Here is a 24,425-nt window from a genome sequence, read left to right as displayed (position 1 = left end):
AGCCCTGTCCTTTATTGTTGTTACTACAAATATTGTTGTTACTATAGTATGTTACTGGATCTGATATTGGAAAAGTTAAATCCCTGAGGTTCAGTGATCTCTAAATATGACGCGAGTGGTTCTCTAAACTCAGGCAATGCGCCGTTTACCACGATCCCCATGTGACAAGGACATAAGTGAGGGTTTCAAATGTCTACCACACAGTATGAGGTGGTACAATGCATCAGCTGTAAAAGTCAGTATAGCTAGAAATTTAGAAAGTCTAAAAGTCTATATATCGACATCATTAATGTTTTGTAGATGTGAATTTCTTGAAGTGCTCATAAATGTTGTCTCTTATTTTGCACAGTTGGAGGAGGACTTGACACCTGTCTGGTCAGCACATGTGATGGTGTGGTTCGACTTCCATGGAAGGAGGTTGTCTACCCCAAATTCATTCATGACCCCTCTGAAGAGCTGGGCCTGATGTCCAACTGCGACGGCTCCTTATCCAGCCGCTTGCCCAGTGATGGAGGCAGCAGTCTCGGAGGTTGGGGAGGCTCATCTTCTGGAGAACTGGACTCCTGGTCCTGGGACGAGGAGGAAGATGATTTACCACCAGATGGTCTGGATTCTGAGTCCGCACTTACTCGGCGAAGGCGCAGTGAAGATGGGCTTGGACGGACGGGGAGGCACCCTCAGCTTGACGGGGACTATGTGGAGCTGTTGGAGCCCAGAGGAGGTCCTGATGGAGGGGTTGACCCAAGGCAAAGGTACCTGGAGATGCATGGGATCTCAAAGACCAAGACGTTGCCTCTGTGCAGGAGAAGTAAAGCCATCAAACTTCGAAAGGGGAAAGCTTGGGGATATGGAAGAGTGGAAAGGTCAGGAAGCTTTCGCGCTGTCCTTGGTGCTAAAGGAGACTCTCTGACCCGTAAGGGTGGCCGATTACCACCTCCACCTCCACCTCCACCAGGAGCTGCTGAAGGTGGCAGAGGGAGGCGGACTTATTCCTCATCTGTCCATGACTCAGACGAAGGAGATAAAACCAGGAGGGACTCTGAGGGCTTAGAGAGTGGACAGCTTTATTTCGATGGCCCATTCAAAGAGAGGAGGCCCGGGGTGGGCAGGGAGCGAGACAGCACTGGTCTTACACTGCCATGCAGAGACAATCACAGAAGTAAAGACTCGGAAAGTGGCAAGAGTTCGGACGCAAATGAAATCCAAGTGTCGAGGGACCACAAAGTTGGGCATGTTATAGAGGGCCACTCGGATCACGGATCTCAATCAGACTCAGTTTTTGAGGACACTGATAAACCAGTGATTGGGGACAGTGACGCTACCACTCCAACATCAGATGCACCAGAGAGACCTTTCACTGGAGCTTCAGAGAGTGGAGAGGTTCCTAACAGTGGGTCTAAAGTGAGGAGTTTGTCAAACTCAACGGTGACAGAAGAAAAGGATGAAGGAAAGACAGAGGACAGGATGTGTCCCAGAGGAAAGGAGCTTAAAACTGCGGGATTCAGAGCACCCAGGTATAGATTTACTTTTTAACATACACTGCACTCTTTCATTTGTTTGCTCTCTTTTTTTCACGCTCACATGTGAAAATACAGATCGCTAACACATAGGTGAAACCTCGGCACAAGGTATGGATTGTCTGAACTTGCACTCATATAGGCCTCAAACATCTGGTAGAATATTGTTATTCCGTTCTATGCCTTTAAGACCTTTCTGTGCTGTGTTCTTAGGAGGAAAAGGAGGGGAAAGGGGGCCAAAGGGAGGGCCAGGTCCGGTGGTCGTGCTCATCAGAAGGGCTTGAAGACACAGGGCAAAGCCCCTCAGTCAGGTCCTGCCAATCACTCTACTTCAACAAAGCTGCCAATCAAAGCAGAGATCCAGTTGGAACAAACAGAGCAGGCCGATGAAGCGGATGGTGCTTCCACTACAGCTGAAGCTGAGAACACAAAGAAAAGCAGTGCAGGTTCGTGGAAGGATTGTTAGGGTGAGCGTCAGACTCGGTAAGTTAATCACTTGGATATCTTCTGTAACTTTCATTTCTCTCAGCAGAGACAGAAGCTGAATCGTCGCCTGTCTGCAACGGACAATCAGGCACATCCTTATTTAACCACTCAAACGAAGAGCCAGCATCAGTGGAGACGGGTCCCGACCAAATGAACGGCATCACAACCAAAGAGCCTCCACTGCTCAGGGAAGTGGACACGGAACTTCTCCAATCAGGGAAGCTGAAGTTGACAGGCAAGTAGCTTCTGGAGTCAATGTTGTCATAAAAAAATTCAAGCTATGAGGAACCAATCTCATAACCTACTATACCTACATATGGTTATCACATCCGTATTAAGTTTTTTTGTGTTTTTTTTTTGGTGGTTTGGCAGTCCCTTTCCTCTTCTTCTTGGATTGTTCTGGATAAACAGTATCCAGTACTTTTTAATCAGTACATCCATGGTTGTAGTGTTTTCAAGAGCGACAACTGGACTTGCTTGAGTTCTGAAGATTTTTCACATCTCATCCAGAGAGGCTTCTTCAGATCTGGCACTCTTTTGTTTTGTTTCAACTCGCAGTCACCAAGGGGCTGATGGGAATGTTGTTCCCAGGGAGAGGACTTGATTATTCCATCGAAAAAGCAAAAATAAAGCAATGTCAACAGTCAGATTGTTGTCTTGACATGTTCTGTCTTCCTTGGTTTTCCCACTCAACATTCATTTTACGCTTCACAGGTACTGTGGACAGATTGGGACGTGCTCTGGTCATCACGGAGATGGACGTGTCAGAGGAGGATCTCTGTGAGGAGGAGATGGCCCGGGTCCTGGCCTGTTACCACAGAATCACTCGGTAAATACTGGACTCTTCTGGACAAATTTGCATGTAGCATTTCAAAGTGCTGATAAAAGAAATCCAAAGAATACCTTGAGGGAATTTCCACAGATTTGGTACAAAACCTTATTTGATTTTGGTGAGCAAAGCTTAAACTCTGACCTCTCATGACAATTTTTGCCATGTGAACAGCTCGAGGGAATCCTCTCGAAAATTTGGAACAAACGTTCACTTGCATTAAACAACAAAATGATTAAATTTCATGGTTGAAAGTTCAAGGACAAGGTCACTGATGACCTTACAAGTGTGCTGGATCTTTTGAACGCAATATCTCAGGAACATCTTGAATCATTTTTTTCAAATTTGGCACCAACATTCATTTGAACCCAAGGATGACCCAATTAGATGTTGATGTCCAAAGGTTGAACGGTGACCTCACACATCACAACTGTTACTTTGTGAACAGCTCTAGGAAAAATACTTTCAAAATTTGGTACAAACTTGAAGAATCGAGGGACTTTCGCCACATTTTGTGCACGTATTCACTTGGATCTAAAGAAGAACTGATTCAATTTTGGAGATTGAAGGACAAAGATGACCATTTCAAAATCTGATCTTGTAAAAGATCAAGGAAATGTTTTCAAATTTGGTGCAAACATTCATTTGGCCTCAAGGATGACCTAAAGATCTTCTGAATGCTTTGGCACAAAAGTTCAATTAGACTCTTGGATCGACGGGTAAAATTTGGGTGACCGTAGGTTCAAAATCAAGGTCACGGGTAGCCTCCTTGAACATGAAACTCTCTCCAAGTCACTGTGTGCATTGGTGATTCTCGTTCTGACTCCTGCTCCTGTTTTTATGCCATCCATCCTCATCAGGCCTGCAGCCAAAGAAAAAGGTCTCACAGTGCTAATGGACAGCAGACGCTCCTCACCGTCCAACTGCTGCCTCTCTGCGCTAAAAACATTCCAGGTGAGGAAGAACGAGGGGGGAAAAAAGTCTTTCGTCAAACGGCTAAATGTTTGCTCATGTGCTTTTAATTCGACCGCAGATGTGATCGAGTAGCTGAAGCACATGTGTTTTGTTTTTCATTTTGTGTGCGTGTCTTCCAGTCGCTGGTTCCTGATGGTCTGGGATCCGTTCTGGTTTTGGTGGAAGAGGAGCAGCAGCAGCAGCAGCAGGAGTCGTCCCTTTCTCACAGTGTGGAGGGAGCAGAGGTGACTGCATACAAATCACATGATGATTACAGCGAACCACAGTAATGAAGTGTTTGCGGAAACATGAGCAAAAAGAATGTTCCTGAATCCCAGCGACCATGGCAACACGGACGGCTTTCCGTATATGAAATGCAAACAAAAGTAGAAATAACATTTCAGAAAGCATGCTTTGTTTACGCCGGTTGCTAAAACCTTGATGAACATCAGATGCTTTTCTCGTTGGAACTCACTTTTGGCAGAATGCAAATGTTAGCAAATGACTCCCATTGTACCGGTAATTCAGCTCGTTGCTCGGCATTGATGTTTCGGAGATCTTGCTTTTGCGGAGGCATGAGAAAATTCTCCGCGCCATGTGTTTTGCGTTTCAAACCTGGCACCATGGGAACTCTGCATGTTAATGGGAAATTACCCACCAAAAATATGTTAACAATTGAACTGAAACTGTTCTTAATCCCGTGATGAATTAATAAATGGATATAATTGTAATAGTTGCTTTTTTTAGGGGGTTATTTTAAATAAAATACAGATAAAAAGTGTTATATATAGTCATTGGCTTAAACGAAAGCAGATAGAAGCTTTTTTTAGCCTAATTTTGTTGTTTTTTTAAACTTTCCCTGCCCCCTGATGACTTATTGAGCCATTTCCTGTGTGTCAAATGTAAATGTCCTTCTGTCCAGATCCACACGGTGCAGGGAACAGCGGTCCTCCAGCAGTACGTCGACAAACAACAGCTGCCCGCAGAGATGGACGGAGACTTCGCCCACTGCCACTCAGACTGGCTGGCCTTCAGACTAGTGAGAATACGCTGTTAAAGTAGATTTTCCCCTCTCTTTTCACGGTTGATGGTTTCAGCTGAGGCTGCCGCATTTACTGACCCCGGTGTGAGCACTGAAATGTTCTCGGGGGAAATTGTGCAGGAAATGATCACTTAAGGCATTTTCAGATCGACTGATATGTGCGCGTCTGCTCAATTAATCAAATCTTGATTCATTTGTGGGAATTAAACGTCAGCGTTTCCGCCGTCACAGAGAAGTTGTTGCAGTCTGCCAGGGTTGCATTTTTCACAAAGATAGTATCTTTGAATATTTTACATTTTGCATCTTATTATCATGTTATTTTAGTATTGATTGATGGAAATTCTTCAGGACTTCTTTGGGGGAAATTTGTTTACATTTGAGTGTAATTATATAAACAGAAACAGACAAATAGTAAAAAAAAAAGACAACTATACATATATTAAAAAACATATTTAACTAAAACTTAAATTAAAATTAATAAATATGTCTTATTGTTTTAGTTTTGGTTCACTGAAATAATTCCAGAAAATCTCCGATTTATTATTTTATATTATTTTGTATTTCTAATTAAAAGTGAACATGTACACAGAGGGCAGAGGAACCACTGAAACGACAGCACTTAAATAAAGTTGTAATTTTACATTTGTATACTTCAAATTCACAATATTGAAAGTAAAAATGAGCCACTTTGTGCGTCTGCTTTAAGAGAGTTTTCAAAGTCAACAAAGAGGAGGAACAAAAATACTTTTGGTTTAGGTGTTGTGTGTTTCGTGTGGTCATTATCCTCCATTCTGCAACAAAACAAAGACCTTAAAGGTCAGAATTGACTAGTGTTTTCTTCTTTCTCAAAGGATAAAAACAAAGTCTGGAGAGGAAGGCGCAGGGATAATAAGTCGTGTGGTGGTGGTCGACAATTTCACTGACTCAGTGCGGAGGATAAAACGCAGAAAGAAAAGGGAAAAAAAAAACATTTAAAGAGACTTAATGGGTTTTTCCCAGACAGTTTATGTTACGTTATCCAAACAGATCAAAGCATCTTCCTGTCCTCTGCACTTTCTTTGACCTCTCTCATGAACTCCGCAAGAAAATGAAAAGGAAAGACGGGATTTCGTGAAAAGAAATTCATGTTTCAAGTTTCTTTTGATTGAATAAGTGAAATCTTCCTTTCTTCTCAGAGCCTGGAGAGCCTCACAGAGCGCTGTGAGAGCGCCCTCACTCTGCTGGACGAGGCACTGCAGTCCATGGAAACGGAGCCAATGCCAGACAACATCAAGGTATTTTTTCCACTGATTTGATGACAAAGTATGTGTGGTTTGATAATTGTTTACAGAAGCACATTTTTGTTTTTCTTCTTCTTCAGGCCGTCCCTCTGAGCATCGGCAAACACAGACAGCTCATGGTGAGCGTCCTCGCCGACCAGCGCCTAACGGAGCTGCAGCAAAGGGGCGGAGCCTGGCTCGCAGGGTTGACCAACAGTTCATCGGGACTGGCACACAAGTCGCCAGACTGCAGGTATGTTTGATTTTAATACGCGCCGCGGTGGTTTTTACTGATTTTGACGTCCAGATTCACCACTTCATTGTTTTTGAAAGTTCACTTTAAACAAACAAGGCGGTTAGCATAAAAACTCTAGTGCCTCCCAGTGTTATTTGAGAATGTTTGACCAAACATTAAGTCGGCCATGGTGGCGGTTTTCACGTTTCGTAAATGAACAAACTCCAACATAAAAAAAAAAAAACACCTCAATTTGCGCGAGATGCATCAACGTTGAAAAGTTATCAAAAGGGCGTGGCCACGGCTATCATCGGAATTTTTGGGAGAGTTTTGAAATCGGTTTAAAATTTCATACGTGACACAAGAGACACGTCTACGAACATGAAATTGACCGAACAGGAAGTCAACCATTTTGGAATTTCACCCTGGTGTCGCCACAAAACAGGAAGTGCCCTGTTACTTCACCGATATGGACGGAAACGTGATATGTGAGACCAAGGGCCCGCCCTGAACACGTCTGCAAGCCATGACCTCCACACAGGAAGCAGGTCAAATTAATTGAAACTGCGTTTAGTGCAATCTGCAGTCTCACCAGTAGAGGTCACCAGCAGTTATTGTGACTTGCTGCCACCATGGGTTATGAAATTAAGAGAAAACAGATGCATCGTTAAATATGTTTGAACGGATGTGAACCTATTTGTGTCTTATAAGTTTTTATGAACATGGAAACCAAAGCGGAAATGTCCTGCTTTTTTTGGCTTTGTCGTTGTCGTTTTAAAATGCTTAATAATTCTTGCCTTTTGTGCTTTCTCTTTGAATTTGTGCGGATAAAAAATCAAATGTAACCGATCAATCATTTGACAAGCGATATTTACAGCTGTAAGTTATAGATAATAATAGACTTCGCGTACGCTGCGCGCTCGTAAGAAGCTGTGACACACAAAACAATAGTAATTAGGCAAAAACGTGCGCGCTAACACACACACACACACCACAACACAGAAGCAGCTCGGTCTCGAGGGGCAGAAGACGAATCGACGCGTCTTTTCTTCCCACAAGCCTTCCCTTCAAGTTAGACTGAGGGATTATTTTTGTCACGATGAGTTATTGGTTAAAAATATTCCTCATTGTGTGAACAAAGTTGTTTGTTTTCAGCCAAAACGAGAGAGAGAGAAAGGTTGGTGGTGGTGGTGGTGGTGGAAAATGAAACCCAGCTGAACATGAAGCAGAAGATGGAGAGATGTAGCTTGTTTGTTTGTGTGCGACTGCGGCTTAAAGATGATCCAAACTCTGTTGTATTTCGTGTTTCTTCCACTGTGGTAATGAGTTTTGGCTCAGCGTGAATGAAGATCGAGGCCAATGACAAAGTAAAGGCTCTTTTTTTTTGTTTGCGTGTGACAGCTGGTGGGCTGAGACTTTTGCTCTCCGTAATTACATCTTTTCTCGCAGCCGACACTCGTTTGATTTTTGCCTGAAAGCTGATCAGAATATTACAAACAAGAGGGGGGGGGATAAAAAAAGATGACAAACTTTTTGTGTGCTGACCTTCGTTTCAGGGCTGCGCTCGGCGCCACCGCCAAACTCTACGACAGCGTGGACGACGCCCTCCACAGGCTCGTAAGGGTGTCCAACCAGCGAGGTCGCGACCTGGAGGCCCTCGGGAGATTAGCGGGGCTGGTGGACAAACTGGAAAAGGTGTGTGTGTTCAAATTTGCGCCTCATTTCGACACAGTTCTGCGTCTACATGCTAGCAACTGCAGTAGTTTAGCGTGTTTTTAACATAGCATTTCACAGCAACCATACAGAGCTGGACACAACGTGACGAGTTTTAGCGCTAACTTTGGGAGCGCCATATGGAGACGGTTTCTTCTCTGCAGACGTTTCCACCAGAGATAAATTGACGTACAGCTGAAATATTTCAACTCGAGCGTCAGACGCTGTTTGTGCGATGCTAAGAAGAGAATTCTTTTTAAAAAGTCAAAATTGTACGAGAATAAAGTCGTAATATAAAAAAACTCTGAATATTACAAGAATAAATTCGTAATTTTACAAGAAAAATTGTAATTTTATGAGAATAAAGTCGTAATATTACAAGAATAAAGTCATAGTAATGCAAGAATAAAGTCCTATAATTGCAAGAATAATGTCGCAATTTTATGAGAATAAATGAATCCCAAATCAAAATGTAACCTGATGAAATGATCTTGACGCAGGTCATCAGAGATTTCACGACTTCCTTCTCGAAAGATTTAAAAATAACCACTCTTCAGTTTGGCCCTTAAACTCTGTCGTGATTAATCATGATAGTAACATTAAAAATGGAATCAGAAAGACATATTTTTCTGCGTGTTCAACACTAGGGGGCAGAGTCTGTCAAACACTGAATTACAGACTTGATATGATTATAAGTTTTGCGTTAAGTTTCTTTCCACACAGTGGACGCTAACGCCTTCAAAACAATACTCTCTATCAAAAGATTTGCAAAATAAAGGGGATGTGGCCTCATCTGTGTCTTTATTTTAGCTTCACGGACATTTCTCAACACTTTCTGTCGGGTTTCACTTCCCCCCGTCTGTATCTATTTGTCCCTCGTGTGCAGTAAAGTGTGTCATGTCCTCCTCTCACCCCTCTCTCTCACATTTCATTTCACAGTGCGATAAGGAGATTGAGCAAGTCCAGTCCCAGCTGGAGCATTACAAAGACCCTCCTCTGTCGCTCAGCAGACTCTCGCTCAAACAGCAGAAGTTTAAGACGTTCAGAGAAACGGCCAACGTGAGTAAAGAGCGAGAGAAAACTGGAACTGCTAAAGTTTTGGTTTTCGCAAGTGATGTCGCAAAATTTAAATAACATGGATTTAAGGCCTTGAATTTGTGGATTTGTCTCCTGTGACCGCACATCACCGGATTTCACTTCCCCCACCCTGTTCTCACTGACGTCATCTGTCTTTGGAAGAACTAAATTATGTTTTTGTCTGACGTCGACGTGTTTGTGTGAGTTTACTCTGAGGTCAACGTTTCTACGCTGTAGTTCAGCCATAACAGTTATAAATGTTGTTTTCCTGAAACACTGTGCAACAATTTAAGACTTAAAATATCGACTAATATCATTATTGTCAAAATTAGCCCAAAGATATCGAGATATAAGAGACTATAACAGGTGTTTTCAGGTTTTTGTCTTCAAACTAAAACGATGATAAACTCGTAGTTTGAGGCTGAAAAAATGCAGCGTCTTATCGCTTAAACTGCCAAAATAACATAGTAGAAGAAGAAGATATTAGCATTTTCATTAAAAGGGGGTTCTTTTAGTTTATTTACATGCTGAAAAAGAGTCATTTTTACCATTTTATACATTCCCAGTGTAGTAAAAGCGTTATTACATACATAAAGCAGCGTTTTGATTATTTTTGGTCACGTAATCATCAAACTTACTTTGAAAATACCACATTTTTTCACTTAAGCGCATGTTTTTTCTACGCTTCCACAGAAAAACACCCAATTTTGCACAACCCAGGAAACAGAAGCATGTGAATGCACTATTAAAGATGAAGTTTATTCCATATTAGAAAGGAAATCAGGTTTTACACTCATGCGGATTCAGTCTTATTTACGAACTCATTGAGTCAAAAACTAAACAGATCTGAGACATATGTAAGTTTTGTTGAGAACACTTACCATTTCCAAAGTTGAACACTTGAGGGTCTTTCTGTGGACAGAGACGTCGCAGTGACTCTCCTCTGAATTCTCTCAGGACCTGCACAGCGAGACGCTGTCCGTGCTCAGCGATCTGGAAGGCTGGCGCGAGCTGGACTGGGCCGGGCTCAGCGACGTCCAGATACGGCTTCCTCCGGTCAGGGAGAAGCTGAGAGACATGTCCCACTGTCTCTCCGACTGCTGGACCACGCTGGACAACACGCAGAGGCTGCTGTCCACGCTGACGGAGGTACGGCGTCTGATAAGCACACAAGACACCGAGAGAAAGGTCAAAACATGGCTGACAACAGGGGATCTCATCATTAAACAGCTGGGGAATTAAGTTTCACTCTCCCGCACCAAACCTCATAGAGAAAATCAGTGATTTTAGCTCAGGAGTGCACAGGAGGTGCTGGTCCACTGCTGCCTCGTGTGGCCAGTTTGTGTCACTGAGGTAAATCTGGCGGCAGTGGATCGACAACCCCTGTGTGCCGTGATGTGAAAAATGCTGATTTTCTCAATGGACTTTGGTGCAGGAGGGTGAGCGACCGAAAACTTCAGTTCCCAGTCAGTAAAAGACTCTTTAACAGTGACATAAAGCAGTCAACGTGTTCTTGAGATGTCGTAGACTTGAGGGTTAGGGTTTTATTAAATGTGACTTTTGATTAGTGGCAAAAATCAGTTTTTCCCCTGGTTCTGGACAGCGGGACCACCTATAGAACCTGAAATATCCCTTTAAAGCAAATGATACTCACCTTTTATTTCTCTCTCGTCTCCTGTTCAGGCGACTCAGTGGTGTGACGCGGTCTTCTCCACGTCCTCCTCGCCGTCCTCAGCTCCTACCACCTGCCCTCTGGCCTCCTTACCTCCCATCCCTCCGTCGCGCTTCCAGGACGCCCGCTCTCTCGCGATCGAGCTCGGCGGCGGCGTGCTGCTGGACCTCTGGACGCAGACGGTGGAGCGGTACCAGAGAACCGTAGCTCAGGTCAAACCCCGCTTCCTGCAGCCCGAACGGAGCCAGAACCAGAACCAGGGGAGGTCCAAGACGCCGTCGGCCAGCAGCCTGTGGGACCTGATGGGTCCCGAGGGAGAGGGCGACTGGGGACTGGGGGCCGGAGGCAGCGAGGGTGGCCTGCAGACGTGGGGGTCCCTGGCCTCACTGTTCAGGCCGCAGACCTGTTCCACACTGAAGATCGGAGAGGATAAGGGGAGCAAGAGTAACGGAGCAGGGGGAGGAAGTGGAGGAGGAGCAGCAGCAGGAGCTGGAGGAGGGAAGTTCCTGCAGAACCTGCTGAATCCTGGGAAGAAGAGTGTGAGTTTGCAGCGTTTCTCAGATAAAGGACTTTACTTTTTCTTTTTTATTGTCGCTGCTAACGTCATGTGTCATATCCCTTCAGCCCACAGAGGCTCCGCCCCCCGCCAAGCCTCCCAGAAAGCGTCACCCGAGCTTCGACCTCCAGGCCCTGCTGGCGCCGCGCAGAGGCACGGCCACGCCCAAACCCGAGTCCCCGGTGGGCGGGGCCAGCCGCAACTCTCCCATGTCGTGGCTGGGGAGGCGGGCGTTTGCCGACCCGGTGGTCGCGACCGGCATGGCGGCGGCTGTTCCTGGATGGGCCAGTGGTGGTGGTGGCGGCGGTGGCGGCGGCGGCGGTGGGGGAGTGTTGATTCGAGGAGTGGAGGTCAGCAGCAAGGAGGTAGTGGATCACACGGGGTCGCCGCGGCAACACGTGCTGCTGGGGAGGACGGAGAGGGAGACGGGCACGGACAGAGCCGGCACGACTCCCCAAAGGTGTCTTTAAATTTCCTTCTTCGCTGCGTCCGACTGTTGCTCGCGCTACGTGCGTCAGAAGTTGAGAAATGTTCAACTGTCCAAACCCAAGGCTGTTTTACATCCATCGTCTATGGCTTTATCCTCCAGATGCCTTATTTATTTATTTTTTTTGTAATAATGATAAATCATTTAATCTCAATAACAAACACTTTTACTTTGAAAGGGATCTGTACAAATACCATCAGACTTTCAATGTTTTAATGTTGTTTTTCACTTTAGACCGGCCCCCTTTTGATCAGACTAGATGCTGATTGGCCCACAGGTCATTTGAGTTTGACCTTTAACCCTTCTGTCACTGACAGGATTTGGCATGTGTACTTCTCATTAGTGTAACTCCTGGACCGTTTGTGATATCTAGAAAATTCAAAAACGATTGACTGGCGATCTGTCCAGCGTGCGACCCACAGACGAGATTCACCAGCGCGTCACACGTCTGTGACGTCAGCTTCTCAGCACCGTCATTCCTAAATGGTTGAATAACTGCCACACATCGAAAGTGAAAGTTATTTTGGAAAAAAAGGAACAGAAGGCTCAGAAGAACTTTTTTTTTCAACAATACTACAGCCATAAAATCAAAATCAATCCAGGGTTAACGTCTTTCTTGGTTTTAAACGCACAAAAGGAAAAGGCCTGATCATCAGCCGGTGAACAATGACAGATCATTTCACCATGACTGACAGTGTTTGTCCTCTCTGTCTCTCTCTGTCTCTCTTCAGTAAGTTGTACCTGCTGTGGTGCAGGATGCTCAGCTCAGAGCGTCAGTACGTGGCCGTGCTCAAAGGCGTGGAGGAGACGTACCTCCCCCTGCTGGAGCTCTCCGACACTCCGGCCTCCATCAGGGGCAGAGCGGACTCGCTCTTCCCCATCTGGGCCGGCCTGAGCTCCTTCCACTCGCAGAACCTCCTCCCGGCCATGGAGGGCGCCCTCGTGCAGAGCCTGCTGCAGCAGGACTGCTTCAGTAAATATGTAAGTGAGCTCAGGAAAGACAAATAAAGACAGATTTTTCTCCTTCTCACATTATTTGACATTCTATTCTAGAGGTTCCCCAAGACTTTATAATTTATGTGTAAAATATAAATGAATCAGGATTTAATTAATTTTTTTAAGGCAGAGGATTTTTGGCACCAAACATCACCAGAACTTTTCACTATTTAGGATTCTTGTTCATTTTTGGAAGGAAATCCATAAAACTTAAAGAATAAAATATGAAAATGTATTTTTAAACCTTGCAAGAATGATGAAACAAAGCAAATTCATTTTTGTCAACGAAATACTATTATATTTTAAAGCATCATGAATTAAATGTTTTACAGTCAACTTTCAGTGAGCTTTAAATAAGGAGAAAATATCAAATAACTTTGTTTTAAATTGCTTCAACATTAAAATGGTTAAATATCAACTTAATATTTTGAATTTCTTTGACACACAGAGGGAGCAGTTTCTACAATATTCCCACTACATCAGGACTAAACCAGAACTGGACTCTGCACTGGTCACTCAGGCTGCAGAATTCTTTAAGGTAAGTGAAGTTAAAAACTCCTTTAACACAGAAAGTGTCGCAATTCCAGCAGTTTCATTCATTCCTTTTTTTGCACATGGAGACAAAGACTCAAACAAATGTTATTTTAAATATGTGTTATACTGTTCAAATGTTAAATTTAACACACTAAATCTGGGGTTGTGTACAACCACAGTGTGTTTTATTCATTCTAAACTGTTAATGCAATATTTTAATGCAGTAAATTGTAAATACCTGCCAGATATTGACAGTTATTTTAGAAAAAATTGAAAAAGCACTGAGTTACAGCACATTTTATGGTTAAAATAAGCAAAAAAAACTAAAATAAACAAGTTCCCTTTCTTGGACAATCTGTGAGTGTGAGATCACGGCCGCGGATGAAGCGCAAAACAATTAACGTTGCGGTGATTAGAAAACAAGGCGTGTACACTTAAAAGTTAATTACAATGTTTAACGTTCACAAGGAAAGCCAATTAATGGCGGATTATTGAGGAGGTAATCTGAGCCCCATGTGAGGAGGAGGAGGAGGAGGAGGTGTGGTGAGGAGTGTCCAGCAGGTGGCAGTGTGAGCTGACACAGCAGCAGATAGCAGGTTTATGGATTCAGTGATGGTGATGAATGAGAGAGGTTAGATGACGACGATGATGAGGATTGTTATAGTTGTGGAAGCAGGAACAGCATGTGTTTGATTGAAGTACTTTTTTTTTGACCAGTAAATTGTAGAATAAAATTGGGGGCTCCTTTAAGATTCAGTGACCAAAACAATAATTAGACAAATGAAATGGGTTATGGAATGAAATCTGAGAGTAAAAAAAAAAAGAAAGAAAAACAACCTTCCACGTGAAACTAGTGCATAGAATTATTTACAAATACTGAAAATGAACATTTAAATGTTTTAAATCACTGAATTCATACATAATGGATAGAGAAAACACCCAAAAATGTTTGGCTCTTAAGCACATTTACATAGAAACTGTGCTCACATCAGTCATAATAATCATAATAATCTAGTTTTTACTGCACTTTTAGGACGGTGGTGGAGCTATATAGCTATATTTTTACACTGTAAATTAATCATTTAAATTCACACTGCAGACTAGTGGATAGAGGTGTTGCCTCATAGCAAGAGGGTCACCGGTTTGAATCCTGGTGAAACTTTAAATTGACTGTGGGACACTGTAAATAGACCGTAGTGAGTGAATGGTTGTTGTGGGTATAACCGCCTTTCACCCTATGTCAGCTGAAATTGGCTCCGCCCCCGACGAGTGGTAGATACTGTAACATCTTCTTCTCCTTCTTCTCTCTCCCTCAGTCCAAACTCCCGGCCTCCTCCCCGCTCTCCCCTCTCGCCTTCCCTCACTGTCTCCACGCTCCCACTCAGCGGCTCGAGCAGTACTGCGAGGCCCTGGAGGAGCTGGGGGGGATAAACCCCGCCTCGGACTCCGCCCTATCAATCCTGAGACACGCCCAGCGGCACGGCGAGGACCTCAGGGCCAGTGACCTCATTGCAGGATGTCCGGTGAGAACGCCCGTCGCAGTTTTATGACCCGCTGGTTTTTCCCTCAGAGGGAATATACATACATATATATATGTATACATATAGATACATATATATATATATATATATATATATATATATATATATATATATATATATATATATATATATCCTGATATATCCTGATATATCCTGAAACGATTACGGGGATATTTTTGAAACAAAGGTGTTAGTTTGGCTATGCACTGACACAATAATGATGCAAAATGAATCTGTAAACATCAAAAAACAAACATATCGATCGAAGGGCCGCGGGTTTGAGACCACTGCTGATACGACGGTATCAATCAGAGCTGGTCGTGACAAACACACACACACACACACACACAAAAACCATCCCCTCCTCCACCTTTTGGGCGTGGGGTGAGAATACAGCAGCACAAACACTCTCAGTGAGCCACTTCAAATGATGCTGCAACCGCTTTAAACTACAGTGCAGTGAAATAAAGTGCAGGTGTGTGTGTGTGTGTGTGTGTAGGTGTGGATGTGGGTGTTCATGAAGCATCACTTACATCATGACCCACTCGTCTCTAGAGGTGTAAAAATAAAGTCGTGTCACCGGCAGCTGGTAAATTTGATTTTCACACTTTAATTTCACAGTGGGAGCGAGTTCTTCACGTTGTTTGTCCCCGTCCCCCCCGTGTCTTTGTATCGCGCGTTGTGTAACCGTGGACTTTTTATCAACCTTTTTTTGTTTTTTTTTTCTTGCCCGTGGTTGGAGCCTCGCGGCAGCCTCGCTCAAAGTCTCAACCCTGTAATTGACGTGAACAATAAAGTCCCGATTTGACAAAAGGCGTGAGTCAGTCGGTTAATTAGAGCCGAGATCCAACAGAAGAGAGGGAAATGTGTCACCACAGAAGACGTAATGTCACAATAAACGTGTCTTTGTCCTTTCTTTGATTGAGCGGCGACTAAAGTTGTTGCAAACTGAAAGTTTGAGTAAGTGAAAGGAGGAGGTTTTTTTTATTTCTATAACAAAAGCAATTACAGCTCATGTCAAAAGATAAATGTGTTTGTGTTTTTTTTGAAAAATTCAAATGTTATCTGTTGTTTTTCAGGAATTATTTTGAACTCGATATTTCAATAACACCTTGAGGAAATCTCACTTTGTACAAATGTTCACTTGGACTCAAGAAAGCACGAATTTTGGACAGCCAAAGATCGTAGATTGAGTTAGCTTTTCCCCTGTAGACGCAACAGCTCACAAAGACCTCCAGAGAATCCTTTGAATATTTGGTGCAAACGTTCGCTAAGTGCTGATCTCACAGAACCTTAATTCTTAATCTTGTGAGAGCAACGTCTCAAGAAAACGTGACAAGAACGTCTGTAAAATCTTGGTTCAAAAACGTTCACTTGGACCCAAAGAAATGAACAGATTGTAAAAAAAAAAGCTCAGTGTAAAATTCTTTCCCCTGCAAACGCAATCTCACACATAATCCTGTGACAATTTGGTATAAACGTTGACTTAAACTCAATATAGAACTTAACAGATGTGGACACCCAAAGATCGCAGATCGAGCGAGTTTTTGCCCTCTAAACGTGACAACGGAAAGACCTCCAGGCAATCCTACGATCTGGGGCTGTCCAAGAAAGAACTTAACAGATTGTAGTGGTGAAAGGTCAAAAGTAAGCTCTGCGTGAACTCACATGAGACCTCACAATCTCACAAATACCTCAAGGGAATCCTCTGACAATTTGGTACAAACGTTCACTTGGACTCAAAGATGAACTGAAAAGACTTAGAGAAGGTAGAAGGTCAAGGTCAGTGCTAATCTCACAGAACATATGAATGATCTCGTAAAAGCGACACCTCAAGAAAGCTCGAAAGGAATTTCTTTATGATCTGGTACGAAAATGTTCACTTGGATGCCAACATGAACCGAGCAGATTTTGGTGCTTGAAGGTTGAGGGTCGCGGTGACCTCGAAGGAAATTCCATCACATGTTGCACAAACATTCACTTAAACTTGAGAGAATCCTTAAAAAAATTGGTACAAATGTTCATGCAGACTTGGATTTTGGTGTTTGAAGGTCCAACATTAAGGTCATTGTGACCTTGAGTTTGATATAGTCAGAACATCTTCAAGAAATGGTCATCATATCTGGACTGGAGGCAACTTGAATGCGCTAGCGTAAGAGCATCATGAGAGTGTTTGGATTGTTTGTCCAATCCACAACATTTCAAGGAATTTTGGACAGATTTGGACAGCCAATGATCACAGATTGAGTCAACTGTTAACTTATTGCCTCATGGATGCCGTAGTTTGAGAAGAATTCTTTCAAATTTGGCAGAGATGGTTCCTTAGATCTAAGGAACAAATGTTCAAATTTGGGTGACCAAAGGCCAAATGTCAAGGTGACTTTATCATGATTATAGTCTCCTGAAGATCAAATTTCCTTTTTCAATCGACAAGCTTACATTACGAAATCTGTGCCTCTGCATTGGTCATCAGAAACACATACTGTATCTACTAGTCAGTAATTCCAGTTTTTCGACTTGTTTCAGTTCAATTGATAAATCAAATAAAACTTGAGTGGAAACCAGGATAATCTCTTCAACCCACTGGCAATAAAAGGGCAATCCGATCTCCATTTCAGGATATATGGCTCGTTAATGTCAACATTAGTACATCCTAATGTGTGTGTAATATTTGATTCCAGATCCCTGTGGCGGAGCGCGGGGAGCTGGTGCGGCAGGGCGAGCTGATGGTGTGCGGCGGCGCTCGGCGGAAGCGGGCCGGCGCGAGGAACGTTTTCCTCTACCAGCATGTCGTCATCTTCGCCAAGCAGAAGAGCCCCGGGCCGGGACGCGTCGCCTACAGCTACAAACACAGCATCAAAGTGAGCGGCGACACACAAACATAGTGTCATATTTTCCACTTTTGCTTCATCTTTTAGTTGCGTCCCGATTTCAAATTGGGTCATATTGGTTGTGTTCGCAACGTGGTCGCTTGTATGATTTCCCCTGTGTGTACGTGGGTTTTCTCCGGGTTATCCACTTTCTTCCTACAGTCCAAAGACATGCAGATTTGGGGATGAGGTAAATTGGACACTCTAAATCAGTTGTCCCCAAACTATGGCCCGGGGGCCAGACACGGCCCGCCTCCACATATGACCCGGCCCCCTGAACAATACCAGAGACGCATTTTTTCACGCAATCGAGACTAAAGCATGCATGGAACACTGGGGTGAAGTGGGCTTGCCTGACTGAATCCCTGGAAATGTTTCCTTACGTCAATGACGCTCATTTGAATTGAATTGTGAGCCACACTAAAAAAAATGTTGCTACTACGACCTCACTTTACCCCAGTCATAGAACGCCCCCCCCCCAATAAATTGCGCCGACATTATGAATCCCGTCACAAAGACAAAGTATGATAGCTTGCAAGGCCAAATGCGAGCAGACAAACTCCCTAAGCTACAAAGTGGACCGTTAGCTCAGCAGGCTACATTTGTACGCCAAACTCAGCTGAACCAATCATCAGTTCGGGCCAGCTTCTGTTAGCAAGCTGCGGTAAACCTTTCACTGAGGGAGAGTTTGTCAAGAAATGTTTGAATGTTGTCGTGGAGGAGGTGTGTCCCGAGAAGAAAGAAGAAAGATCTTTAATGCCGTGAGTCTGTTGGCGAGTACAATCACCAGGTGCGTTCAAACAATGAATGTTTACATTTAGGCACCCCTGTGATCGTCACACTTTTTCTGTTACAAACTGACTGGCCCCCCCATCAGAGAAGGGAAAAGTTATGTGGCCCTCACTGGAAAAAAGTGGGGACCCTTGCTCTAAATTGTCCATAGGTGTGAGAGTGAATGGTTGTCTGACTGGCGATCTGTCCAGGGTGTGACCCCGCCTATCGCCCTATGCCAGCTGAGATTGGCATAGCACCCCCACGACCCTGGATGGACGGATGGATCTTGGCAGAGCCGGCGAGAAAGAAGAGAGAAAACTGTTGTCGATGGAAGCGAGGAAGAGGAAACGACTGTTTGACCGAGCCACGCACGAGTAAACATCGGGCCGACTTTTTTTTTCTCTCCGTATGACGAGAAATGATTAACAGAAGTGTGCAAAACGGACGCCAACCGGCACAGACATGGCTTCACGGGCTTGTATTTGTCAACTCCGTTGAAAACAATGGACAGGCGACTGGAAGGGAGGATAAAGAGGTAGACGATGGATGGATGTATATGTACTCCAAAACTGTAGGGGGAGCTCTCTAGTCCCTTTGAGACAAGGATGAATTTTGTCATGATTATGTAAGATGGCAACAGCTCCAAGCAGGTGAAGAAGAAGGTTCTTCGATCTTGTTCACTGACGTTTCCAAATTCTCCCTCCACAGACGGGTGAAATGGGTCTGACTCAGAGCGTCGGCGAGGACGGGCTAAAGTTTGAAGTGTGGGTGCGTCAGGCTCCTCGCACCAAAGACTGCGTCACGCTGCAAGCGCGCAACCGGGAAGACAAGGAGGCGTGGACTCACGACGTCGCACACCTGCTGTGGACGCACGCCATCAACAACACAGGTACGCTGTGACCTCTGACCCCGAGTGTTGAGCAATTATTGATCACATTTTATGACAAACAAATGTCATTTAGGGTCTGATATTTAGCTGTAATCCATAAAATGGAATATTAATGACTGTTTAATGTAAGCAAACACGGATATTTTGTTAACTGAAACATTTAAACCATCAAGATCTAAATTTGGATTTTTGAGGCCAATGCCGACACCTAATTTATATCTATATCTATGTATGGATTTGAAGTTCTTTTTGACAAATAAATGCTGTTCAGGTTTGAAATGTTTAATTTAATTATGATAAATACAGTGAAATATGACATTTGAAATATGAAAACATCTTTGAAAATATTAAATTCATCACTTTAAACGTCTAGAAATATTTAGTAATTACAAAAAAACTTAACTAAAGCTACTTTTTCCACAGTTTTTCCTGCATTTTTAACTGAATTGATAAGAATTCCAAGCTCTAATTATGTTATAATACAGACGCCGACTTTTTGTAAACTCTTCGCTCTGTTTGACCTTTGACCCCACCCATTTTCCAGCTCTTACTCATCGTGAAGCAGGATGTTTAAAGGCCACACGTTGCTAAATTTCCGCCTAAATGTCAACAGCGCGGGGGAAAACATGAGTCAAAACACAGTGGAGCTTCAGTTAAATCAGCGGCTCGGCCGCTCAAACTTGTTTTACTTTGGGTTTTAAAAGTATGAAAAAGCAGCTTCTTCTCATCTCGGTTCGAGAGATAAAAATAACCAGCAGTGGTCCAGTCTGCCGTTTGATTTTCAGATTCCCTTCCAAGCACAAGTTCCCATGCATCAGTATCACATGTCATAGAGTATATCCATCTCTGTGTGTCTATGAAAGCTCACGTCTCAGCGCCGCTTCCTCCTGCAGTTGGCTTAAATTACAGTATCACACTGTGGATGCGCTGCAGCTGGAGGAGAGCGAGGCACAGACACATTTCCCTCGCACAGTTACTCTGTGTTTAAACAGTCGCTCTCACCTCGCCGAGCGATAAACAAACCGCGCTTCCCCTGTCGGAGCAAGTTCTTGCCCTTTTGAAATAAAAGCACATAAAATCACCCATAGACCTGGAATTATGTTAATTTCTGCTCTTTTATTGAACTCCAGAATTGTGCCTGAAGGAGTCTCTCTGCATGGGCATCTCCAGTAAACTGCTGCTGGACGCGACGGGGAGTCCAGGCTCAGAGCTGGACTCCATCTACAGCCTCAATGACAGAGGTAAAACACCTGCACAGTTTTTTGGGGGGGAATTGTGCTGAAAGAAAAGCATTTGGAATAAAAATGTGACCCTGAACGGGCAAAATTGTTGTTTTAAGGTGTAGTTCAGGTGCCGGCAGGCGCTCCTGTGGTCAGAAAGTAAAGATTTAAGAAGTGCGCTCTCTCCCCTGCTCCAAAGTCCATAGAGAAAATTAGCGATTTTACACCAATGCACACAGGAGTTGTTGATCCACCGCCGCCTCCATTATTAACTCCCAATCTGACATGTTGTGACTGCGGTGTTTGAAATCCTTTGTTCGGATTTGCCTTAAGTGACACGAACTTACGGTACGCAGCAGCAGCAGCAGCAGCGACTCCAGTGTTTCCAACCTGAAAGGGCTTTTTAACAGCGACATCAAACGGAGAACAGATTCCTACACTTTTACGTGTTAATCACTATTATTCTTATAAGAAAAAGTGATTGAACTAAATGAAATCCTGGATTTGTGGACGCATCACCTGGTCCTGATGGTCCAAATGTGTGTCTAATCACAGAAAACCATTATTATACTCCTTGGGAGGAGGAGGAGGAATAACCTGCATCTACAGGGTTAAACTATATTTTTAAGTCAAGTAGAAACACCCACTCCCTCAGAATCCACACTCTCTATCTGCTCTTCACAGGCCACAGTTTGTCGCCCTGGAGCTAAAGTCAGTTCCCATTCATGTGCGGGTGTAATTGCACATACTGGTCACCAGGTGGCTCGTTGAGCAGCAGCAGCAGCAGCAGCAGCAGCTCAGGGTCTCAATGCATGAATTGTCCTGTGGGACAGAACATGGTGTGAGAAATTCATTGAACGGGATGAGGAGAGAGAGAGGGGGGGGAGAAAAAAGCCGTCTCACGCTGACTCCTCTCTCTTTGTCTCTTCAATTTCAAGTAGACATTATGACACAGTGGTTTTTACATGATTAAATCACATATATAGAGATATGTAGGTTTATGTGTGTGCAATGTATATAGGAAACAATCCTGGCATGAGAAATGGGAATCACGCCTGAATGCAGGATGGTGTCATTACTGGAACGTAGTGAAGCAAAAAAAGAGACGTGTCTTTCTTTGCACTGCTAGTTACACCGTCTGTTAACCCACACACACACACACACACACACACCACTACGCTGTCTCTCACTCACAAACACACACACACACCCTGTGTCTCTCTCTCAGTCCACAGTAGCTGCTCAGACTCCTCCTCTGTGGGCAGTCAGAAGGAGGGGGGATCCCCGGCGTCTGGGAGGGACCTCAAGAGAAGCTCCGGCTCAGCGAGCTTCTCACAGGTGGGTTAAAAAAAAGTCTCCTCACTCGAACCCTCTCAGCACAACACAGTGAATGCACAACGTCTTCAAACATCTATCATATGATCATTTTTAAAGGTGGAAAGTCGGCGGCCCGTGGGCCAAAACTGGCCCGCCAGTGACAAAAAATCAAGTCCAGAGCTTTTATTCTGAAAAAAATCTGAACTTGTTCAATTAGATTCTGTTGACAGCTAACCTAAACTAAATGTTTGGTTTGAAATATCTAAATCAAAACACTGCCGTCGTCATGTCGACAGCCAGGTTTGGAGACAAAAAATGTCATGTAAAACAACTATTATCATATGTTACGCTCAAAGAACAAGAAGGAGCAGTAATTCTTAAAACTGAAATGTTGCACACTGAATATGACCAGTACGACGACGTCCACATTATTCCTGTGGAAACGTTCCGACTTACATCTATGTCGTGTTTCCATCGCGGTACGGTTCAGTCTGGGAACGGCAAAGCCCCGAGACGGTTTCTTTACCAGCGCGACGTCAACAGCGAACGCGACGCAAAACAAAACAATGGAGGACGTCCAGCGGCTCTTTGTGTCCTGCTCTGTTTGTGGCCGTCCAAAGACGTCCAAACTCTGTATGAGAACAGACTGCGGGCGTTTGAAGAGACACCGGTCGTTCTTCTATCGCCCAATCGTGGGTGGAGCTTGGCTTCCAGGGAAGCGAAAGAGACGATGTGGTCGTTTGACCAGAAGGAAATGATTTATATCATAGATTGTAGAGTCCTGTGCTTTTCATATAAAAACAACCCAGAATGCACTTACTCTGGCTGTTTTAAAGTGCTTTAGAAATAAAGTTGGAAAGAGAGTCAAACAAAGACGGGACATCGCGCAACAAAAGCTTCCCAGCTGGACTCGGAGACTGGAGATGTTGCAATCACATGGTCGTTGACCTCAGATTCCTGAAATGTTTCCTTTTATAATCAGCAGTCAGTTCGCCTCGACTGCTGACGTGACGCGTCTTTTCACAGTACACGCACTCCCCCGGCCACTTTATTAGGCACATTAGGAACCGTGTCAAGGTTGAGCCGTTGCCTTTCTGTCATGTTTGAAACAATCTGCACATTCTTCTTCTTCTTCTCCATGTCCACCCAAAGTGAAGTGCTATTTTTCTCCTTTTCGGACCCTCCTCTGTCCACGCCAGAGATGGTTGAGTGTGAGAACTCCAGCAGATGAGCAATTAATAAAATACCTCATCAATTAGTTTTTAAAAGACGTCGCTGATAAAGGGGCATTTAGAAAATGACACATTTCTTCTATTGCACATGTGGACCTGTCACATAAAAATGTGATTCCTATAAACAAAGAGTTGTCCTGATGAAAGTGAGGCGACTTTAAACAAAAACAACATGACATGCATTCCTGTGTGTTTGTGAGGAATGTGTGCGTCTTCTCGGCTGTAGGCAAACGGCAGGACCTGAATGGCATGACCATGATAGAGTTTAAATGAATTTGCTCTGCCTACACACACACACACGCACACGCACACGCACGCACACGCACACACACAATCCCTCAATCTCCTTATCTAGCAAACAGAAAATGACAGATTGGCAAACAGACTGTGCGGCGAGCAGATTGACAGACAGACGGACACACGCGGCACAAACAGATAGGGCAAACACACAGACAGCGATATGCACATATTCAACAACAGAGGGAGGGTTCGCCCGCCCGTGCGCGCACACACACACACACACACACACACACTGGGTATGTACGCATGCTTAAGCACGGAATCTACAATGTGACTGTTTCTGTTTCCTCTCCTCAGAGTCAGTCTCCCTCCACCGCCGTGTAACTGTCGTCACGACAAAAAAAAAAGTAAGTCACTTTGTTTTATTTTTTTTGTGGTTGTTTTTTTTTAAGCGATGTCGTTGCGATACGTGAAAAACAAGTCCGTTAAAAAAAAAGAAAAAAGAAAAAGGGGTCAATTAAATCAAAGACGTCATTGGTTTTATACAAAACTCGCGGAGTATTCGGTCCCATGACTGATCTACAAAATCAGTCACTCTGTTATAACTTCATTTAAACAGTATTTGACTCAACAAACTCCAAAGCGGGATTAAGTTTTAAAAATGTTGAATTTAACATTCATTTCCTAACGTGACAATGAAGCTTACTGTAGTTCAACACTCCTCTACGCAGATGATACTCTCTTCTTTTCTCCTTAAACCACACGATTTAGCCTTTCAGATTTTTAATCTGGTGGCAATTTCAGATTATTTTTTTCATGTGACAAGATATTATTCTAATATTGCAATGTCGGTCCTAGGGTATAATATTGATTAAGTGTGTTAATGTTTTTTCATGATTAACCCTTTAACACCGAGCATATCGCAGAGGACACCGTAATTACGCGACAGTTTGTGCTAGCGGAAAACTCCCAACGGTTTCTGAAA

At 43.8% G+C, this 24,425-nt stretch overlaps 1 protein-coding gene across 2 annotated transcripts in view; it reads left to right on the top strand.

Moving 5' to 3' along the window:
• The window catches only part of arhgef40 (Rho guanine nucleotide exchange factor (GEF) 40), a 40,283-nt gene that overhangs the window by 15,251 nt on the left and 607 nt on the right, over positions 1 to 24,425 (top strand). The window contains exons 5-26 of one of the 2 annotated variants that reach the window (XM_044021428.1): positions 350 to 1,514; positions 1,731 to 1,963; positions 2,050 to 2,238; positions 2,718 to 2,832; positions 3,693 to 3,786; positions 3,927 to 4,031; positions 4,709 to 4,825; positions 6,004 to 6,102; positions 6,189 to 6,340; positions 7,879 to 8,017; positions 8,975 to 9,094; positions 10,070 to 10,261; positions 10,796 to 11,323; positions 11,409 to 11,800; positions 12,559 to 12,808; positions 13,272 to 13,361; positions 14,674 to 14,880; positions 17,580 to 17,759; positions 19,251 to 19,431; positions 20,562 to 20,672; positions 21,880 to 21,989; positions 23,798 to 23,847. In XM_044021428.1, coding sequence (XP_043877363.1) covers positions 350 to 1,514; positions 1,731 to 1,963; positions 2,050 to 2,238; positions 2,718 to 2,832; positions 3,693 to 3,786; positions 3,927 to 4,031; positions 4,709 to 4,825; positions 6,004 to 6,102; positions 6,189 to 6,340; positions 7,879 to 8,017; positions 8,975 to 9,094; positions 10,070 to 10,261; positions 10,796 to 11,323; positions 11,409 to 11,800; positions 12,559 to 12,808; positions 13,272 to 13,361; positions 14,674 to 14,880; positions 17,580 to 17,759; positions 19,251 to 19,431; positions 20,562 to 20,672; positions 21,880 to 21,989; positions 23,798 to 23,824 — 4,796 coding nt within the window. In that variant the 3' untranslated portion in view covers positions 23,825 to 23,847. Of the gene's footprint in view, positions 1 to 349; positions 1,515 to 1,730; positions 1,964 to 2,046; positions 2,239 to 2,717; positions 2,833 to 3,692; positions 3,787 to 3,926; positions 4,032 to 4,708; positions 4,826 to 6,003; positions 6,103 to 6,188; positions 6,341 to 7,878; positions 8,018 to 8,974; positions 9,095 to 10,069; positions 10,262 to 10,795; positions 11,324 to 11,408; positions 11,801 to 12,558; positions 12,809 to 13,271; positions 13,362 to 14,673; positions 14,881 to 17,579; positions 17,760 to 19,250; positions 19,432 to 20,561; positions 20,673 to 21,879; positions 21,990 to 23,797; positions 23,848 to 24,425 lie in introns of both variants that reach the window. The other variant, XM_044021427.1, reaches the window with a different exon arrangement.

This window comes from Solea senegalensis, linkage group LG3 (genome assembly GCF_019176455.1).
Source record: "Solea senegalensis isolate Sse05_10M linkage group LG3, IFAPA_SoseM_1, whole genome shotgun sequence".
NCBI classification, from domain to species: Eukaryota; Metazoa; Chordata; class Actinopteri; order Pleuronectiformes; family Soleidae; genus Solea; species Solea senegalensis.
The sequence above is the reverse complement of the archived record's forward strand: the minus strand, read 5'-3'. Positions and strand labels throughout refer to the sequence as shown.